The following is a 7,506-nucleotide window of genomic DNA, read 5'->3' as shown; positions in this document are numbered from 1 at the left end:
AGAGTAAGATTCTGACTCAAATAGAAAAGAAAAAAAAATCCACAGCAGAAAAAGCCACTGGTCATTGTTTAGAATATGGCGATATCTATCATAATTTAATTTTGAAAATTCTCTTTCCTAAAGTAGCACACCTCACATATACTTCTTTTTTAAAATAAACTGAATTAAAATTGATTTCATTTGGGAATTCTGTGATATCACCCGAGGATATCCCAAGGCAGAGCAGAAGCTGTGCCAATTCCTGGCTCTGCACTAGGAACACAGAGGTAAGATTCAGGTCTGCCCTCGGGGAGCTCCTACTCTGCCTAGTGGTGTAAGAGTACACATAAAGAATTATCGTGTGGCATAATAACGAATGAATAGGGCCAGACGCAGTGGCTCACGCCTGTAATCCCAACACATTGGGAGGCTGAGGAGAGCGGATCACCTGAGGTAAGGAGTTCAAGAGCAGCCTGGCCAATGTGGTAAAACCCTGTCTCTACTAAAAATACAAAAATTAGCTGGGTGTGGTGGCAGGCGCCTGCAATCCCAGCTATTCGGGAGGCTGAGGCAGGAGAATTGCTTGAACCTGGGAGGCAGAGGTTGCAGTGAGCCAAGATAGCACCACTGCACTCCAGCCTGGGCAACAGAGTGAAACTCCATTTCAAACAAAATAAAAAATTTAAAAATAACGAAGGAATAGGATGAACAAAATGCTCTGACTAGAATTAGAAGGCTTCAAAAGGAGAAGTGTCATTTGAGCCAGGCCTTGAAGGGTGGATAAAAGTTTGAAAGGGCTACATCTGTGTAGTGTGGGTAAAAAATAAAATTAAAAGTTTGAAAGGTAGAGAAGAAAGAAATATGATCACCCCAGGGTGTAGGAACAACAGCAGGAGCAAAAGTAAAACACAAAAGTGTGTGCCACACCTTTCCACTAGGATCAGGAACTAAAAAAGGTGCTCCCTCATTCCACTGCTACGCAGCATCGTACTTAATGCAGCTGAAGAGATAAATTGGAGGCGTTAAAGAATAAAACAATTTCTATATAAAATGATAGATAGTATGCCTAGAAAACCTGAGAGAATCAATGATTAATGGAAACAATAACATAATTCAGCAAGGTAGCAGGGTATAAAATTAACACACATAAAAATAGTCTTCACATACATAATAGGCAGAGAAAATAATGGTAGAGAAAACTCCATGTACAACAGCAACAGAGATTATTTAGGAATAAACTTAGTAATAAATATACAGGTCGGGCACAGTGCCTCACACTTGTAATTCCAGCAGTTTGAGAGGCCAAGGCAGGAGGATTGCCTGTACTCAGGAGTTGGAAACTAGCCTGGAAAACATGGCAAAATCCTGTCTCTGCAAAAAAAAAAAAAAAACAAAATTAGCTGGGTGTGGTGGTGTGTGCCTGTAGTCCCAGCTCCTTGGGAAGATAAGGTGGGAGGATCACTTGAGCTTGGAAGGTGGAGGCTGCAGTGGGCTAAGATCGCACCACTGCACTCCAGCCTGGATGACAGAGCAAGACCCTGTCTCAAAAAATAAATAAATAAGATAAAAAAGTAAATGTACAAAACCTATACAAAGGAAATGGTAAAACACTCCTGAAAGACAAAAGTAGACTTAAACAAATGGAAACACATTGCCTATTTCTGGAAAGAATGAAAATGTCAGTTTTCCCCAAGTTAACAAATTTAAGAAAATGTGAATAATTTTGTTTGTTTTGAGACAGAGTCTTGATCTGTCTGTCGCCCAGGCCAGAGTTCAATGGCACGATCTTGGCTCACTGCAACCTCTGCCTCCGGAATTTAAGTGATTCTCCTGTCTCAGACTTCTGGGTAGCTGGGATTATAGGCGCACACCACCATGCCTGGCTAATTTTTGTATTTTCAGTCGAGACAGGGTTTCACCATGTTGGCCAGGCTGGTCTCAAACTCAAGGGATCCGCCCGCCTCGGCCTCCCAAAGTGCTGGGATTACAGGCGTGAGCCACAGTACCCGGCTTGAAAATTTGAATAAATTTTTTATGGAAAAGATAAGTTGATATTGAAGTTCAAATTTAAAATAAACCTAGCTGGGTGTGGTGGCTCACGCCTGTAACCCCAGAACTTTGGGAGGCCGAGGCAGGCAGATCACCTGAGGCCAGGAGTTCAAGACCAGCCTGGCCAACATGGTGAAACTGTGTCTCTACTGAAAATACAGAAATTAACTGGGTGTGGTGGCGTAATCCCTGCTACCCAGGAGTCTGAGGCAGAAGAATCACTTGAACCTGGGAGGCGGAGGTTGCAGTGAGTCAAAATTGCACTACTGCACTCCAGCCTAGGCGACAGAGTGAGACTCTGTCTCTAAATAAACAAACAAACCTTCAAGAATAGCCAGAAGAACACTGCCACAAAGACGAACCATACCAGACACTAAACCATACTCTGAAGCCTATGTAAAGTGTGGTCCAGACACATGAAGAGACAAATGGATCAGAAGAACAGAAAATAAAGTCCACAAGTGACTCAAAATAGAAAAAGAAATTTAATATATGATAAACAGGACCTTCAAATCACTAGGGCAAAGGCAGACTTCATAATAAGCGGTTCTGGGATAGCTGGGAAGCCATTTTGAAAAAGATAGAATTAGTTCTGTATTTTATGCCATGCACAAGAAGAGAAACTCCAAATGGCTCAGGATGTAAATATGAAAAAATGAAATCCCACAAGTTCTAGAAGAAAACATGGGTAAATTCCTTTTTTAACTCCATGTACGGAAAAGCTTGCTTTCTAATTACTGACTCAAAACTCCATTGACAATTCTTAAACAATATAAATTGGACTACATAAAATGAAAAATTTGAAGAAAGAAAAAAAATGAAAAATTTTTGCATGGCAAAATAAACCTTAAAACACAACTGATAAAGAGGGAAAAAATAAATGCACCATTTATCACAGATACAGGACTAGTATTCCTATCTATATAAAGAATGCTTATAAAAACTCAACAGAAAAATGGGAACAGACATGAATAAACAATTCACAAAATTATAAAATGATCTTTAAACACATGAAAAGATGCTCAACCTTACTCACAATTAGAGAAATGCAAATTAAAACCATACTGAGATAACCATTTCTCAACTATCAGCTTGGAAAAAAAAAAAAATTAAAGTTGGACAACACATGCTGCTTGCCAGGCTGTGGGGAAATGGGCACTCCACTACTGCAGGCAAGGCAAACTGGCATAACTGGAGAGGAATCTGGCAGAACTTCACAGAACTATATCTGCACTCACCTTGTGAACCAGTGGTCCCACTTTTAGGAATTTACCTTGAAAATACATTTCTGATGATATAAAAATATATGTGTAAAAAATTATTCATTGCGGCTTTGTTTGTAAATGTAAATAAAATACTGGTGAAGGAATCTAAATGCCCAGATATGGGAGAATGGTTGAATTAACTATGGTACATTCACATGTGAAACACAATGCAGCTGTTAGGGGAAAAAAAGAACCCAGGATGGAGTGATTTCTAGTATACGCTCTCAAGTACAAAAAGCAAAGTGGAAAATTGAATTTATAGTGTAAAAAAAAAGAAGAAAGTGTATATGTATCTGTTCATTTGTGTAAAAAGAAATATAGAAATGATAAATGAGAAACTAGGGCGGGCACAGTGGCTCACGCCTATAATCCTAGCTAGCACTTTGGGAGGCTGCGGCAGATGGATCACCTGAGGTCAAGAGTTCAAGACCAGCCTGGCCAAAATTATGAAACCACGTGTCTACAAAAATTAGCTGGGCGTGGCGGTGCACAATTATAATCCTAGCTACTCGGGAGGCTGAGGTATGAGAATTGTTTGAACCTGGGAGGCAGATGTTGCAGTGAGCCCAGATCACACCACTGCACTCCAGCCTGGGCAAAACAGCAAGACTCCATCTTAAAAAAAAAAAAAAAAAAAGAAAGGAAACTAATGAGATTTATTCTCTACAAGGGGCTGTAGCACAGAGTAGAAAAGAGAGAGGAAGTAACACTGCTTTGTATAGTTCTGACTTTTAGGACCGTGTTAATGCTTCAGCACTCAAAGCAGCAAATAAACACAATCAACAAGGATTTGGGGAGAACCAAAATGGAAGACAAACAAACAAATGAAGCTAACTATATTACAAATGATTAACATCACCATACTGAAATCTGAGTGGTGGAAGAAAAGAACTAAGCTAAGTAACTTTGAAAAACATATTTTGAATACTTGAAGACTAAAGACAAGAATGTTCACAAATACTGTACTTTTAGTTGTAGATTTTTCACAGGAGTATGAGTTAGAACTTCTGAAATTATGCATTCTGGGATTTACAGTAAGTTAATAGCTAGTGGATAAGAGATAAGTTTCTCATTGTCAAAGAGTTTCAAATAACGGGGAGAATAGCATGAACCCTATGGTGCTGGAATGGAATTGGAGGAATCAATATGAATTCATAGGTTTTAATGAATGTATATAAATAGATATAATAACAGATCAATATATGTATACATGTTAATGCATACATATAATTCCTGGCTCTGCCACCTGAGAGGGCCCAGAAGCAATGAAACCCTCATACAAAAGAGCACACTTAGCACCCAGAAATTGGTCTGTATTGGCAGGCAGATCATTTGAGGTCAGAAGTTTGAGACCAGCCTGGCCAACCATATCCAGCTAATTTTTGTATTCTCAGTAGAGACAGGGTTTCACCATGTTGGCCAGGATGGTCTTGATCTCTTGACCTTATGATCTGCCCACCTTGGCCTCCCAAAATGCTGGGATTACAGACATGAGCCACCACGCCTGGCCAAACTAAGAGTTTTAAAAGCAAGAGAGTGATAAGTAACAATAATAATTTTTTTTTTTTTTTTTGAGATGGAGTCTTGCTCTATCGCCCGGGCTGGAGTGCAGTGGCCGGATCTCAGCTCACTGCAAGCTCCGCCTCCCAGGTTTACGCCATTCTCCTGCCTCAGCCTCCCAAGTAGCTGGGATTACAGGCGACCGCCACCACATCCAGCTTATTTTTGTATTTTTAGTAGAGACGGGTGGCCAGGATGGTCTTTAACTCCTGGCCTCGTGATCTGCCCGCCTCTGCCTCCCAAAGTGCTGGTATTACAGGCGTGAGACACTGTGCTCAGCCAATACCTAAATTTTATCAAGCACTGACCATGTGCCTGTTACACCTTTAGCTCAATTTTTACAATTCCATTTAGTGGGCATAATTATTATTATCCCCATTTTACTAAGGAAACTGAGGGCAAAATAAATAACTTGTCCAAGTTACAGTTAATACGTGGTAAGAGAGAGGTTTGAACCTTGGAATGTGAACTCTAGAGCCAGGGCTCTAAACCCCTGGGACTCAATGTAGACCTCAGGTTTGGACAAAAATCTATGAGTACACTGTCGAAGAGAAGCAGGGTGAAGGAGAACAGAGGCACAGAGGACGGCAGGAAGCCCATGGAAGTTCAGGCAGATATGATAAGGGTCTACATCATTTACCCATAATGTAATTTCAGCTTTGCAGGAGTTTGCCACATTAAGGCAAATAATTCCCTTTAAAAATAGAGCCTCTTTCAAGAATTTGGTGACACAATAGGAAATTTGGAGTAAAGAGTGCTGTAATGGTGCTCATGGAGCTTAAAGTTCTAAATGTCATTTTCTCTAGCAAAGAAACTGGCAATCTTAGTGAATTTCAGGGACCTGAAGCAGCAGGAAAATTATTTCTGTTGTTGCCTGTGAAAAAGTAAGCACAATATGTGTGACTAGAAAAATACGAGGGGACAGTGATTTGTACAATGAGAACACAGATTTTAGTTTTCACTTTATGGCCAACTTAGTAACATACAGGAAGAGAAAATTGCCCTAAGTTTTGGGCATATAACAAGTACTCAGTAAAACACCTATGGTATCAAACTGAGTAAGTCCAGTTTACTAATCAAATTCTGCCCTAAAAGTCATATACAGCGTAATATGGTGAATTTTTTATTTTTTTAAGAGACAGGGTCTCACTCTGTTGCCAGGGCTGGAGTGCAATTGTGCGATCATAGCTCACTGAAGCCTTGAACTACTGGGCTCAAGAGATCCTCCCACTTCAGCCTCCTCAACAGCTGGGTCTACAGCCACCACATCTGGCTACTATTTAAATTCCTGTAGAGATGGGGTCTCACTCTGTCGCTCAGGCTGTTCTTGAACTCGTGGCCTCAAGAGATCTTCCCTCCTTGGCCTTCCAAAGGGCTGGGGTTACAGGCGTGAGCCACTGTACCCAGCCAAGATGGTGATGGTAACTTTCAAAAATATTATTTCTGCTTTCAAATTTCTAATTCTCACTAAGAAACTCATATTTCCAAACCAACAATAACAACAGCAAAACAAGCTTGAACAAAACATTAAACAAGTAAAATTAGGATTATCAATATTTGAGATACTTCAGTTTCTTATACATTGCTTACCTTCAGTAGATTTCGTAAGGTTTAACACTACAGCATTCTGTGAAGCTTATCATCTATCTTATAGAATAAGATGTTATTAACTGGGACTCCATTATGAAGGAATTTGTGATATTTGTTGGGATGAAATTTACATTTGTACTATTACGAATACAAGATTTACCAAACAAATTTGAAAAGTAAAATTAGAAGGAAATATTTTAGGAAACAAATTATATGACCTCAAGATATTATTGTTATTCAAGATAGAATATACCATAAGCAATCATAATTTATTATTGGAAACAAGTGACCCAAATCTCTACTTGAATATGCTTTATTAGAAATTACTGACTGAACAATTTAACTATTTTCTATTGATATTCCGTAAATCAGACTTTTCTCTATCAGACTTTTCCTCAGTCTATAATTCAGACTAGCTTCACTTTTCCCCTATCAAAAAATAAGAAAATAAATTTTCAGAACATGGCCGGGTGGGGATTGGGGAAGAAGACTGCAAAGGGAGACAGATGGGAATTCTTGACTGAGATGTGGTTGAATCTCAACGCTTTTATTTTACCTTTCTGAGACACAGAGACCCTGGCACTTCCTCTGTGTTGCTGACACTGTTTTCTGATACTTCACTGACATCTCCATTCACTCTTTTCATTGCAGGGCTTCCACAGTTTTCCAATGCAGAGACGTTTGTGAGAGTCTCCTTAGGATAAAGCCTTCTTGGTGCTGCTTTTCTTGAAATATATTCCAGGGCCTGGCTGGTTACATTTTTGCCAGCCTTTTTTTTAATCAGATCTGACCTGAGGTATTAATAGGCATTAAATGAATGAACTGTTTATTGTGAAATATATTTTTTATATAACTAATGGACAATGTGGGATGACAATGATACCACTGGATTAGGGAATATATTGAAATACATGGAACTAAATTGTTGCTGGTTAAAATTTATATACATGATGATTTGTAAGTTCTCTTGACAGACGAATCTTTCAGTAAAGCAACTCACTGTGCATAGAATATCTTGTGATATGGTAACAGGAGCAAGTTAGAGGAAAAGTCAAGCAAATTA

General features: G+C 39.3%; 1 protein-coding gene across 1 annotated transcript in view; it reads right to left on the bottom strand.

Moving 5' to 3' along the window:
* The window catches only part of RAD9B (RAD9 homolog B (S. pombe)), a 34,395-nt gene that overhangs the window by 6,359 nt on the left and 20,530 nt on the right, over positions 1 to 7,506 (bottom strand). The window contains exon 8 of the mRNA XM_011936389.1: positions 7,000 to 7,234. Within this exon, the coding sequence (XP_011791779.1) occupies positions 7,000 to 7,234 (235 nt within the window). The remainder of the gene's footprint in view (positions 1 to 6,999; positions 7,235 to 7,506) is intronic.

The sequence above is a fragment of the Colobus angolensis genome, unplaced genomic scaffold (genome assembly GCF_000951035.1).
Source record: "Colobus angolensis palliatus isolate OR3802 unplaced genomic scaffold, Cang.pa_1.0 Scaffold10, whole genome shotgun sequence".
Taxonomy (NCBI): domain Eukaryota; kingdom Metazoa; phylum Chordata; class Mammalia; order Primates; family Cercopithecidae; genus Colobus; species Colobus angolensis.
The sequence above is the reverse complement of the archived record's forward strand: the minus strand, read 5'-3'. Positions and strand labels throughout refer to the sequence as shown.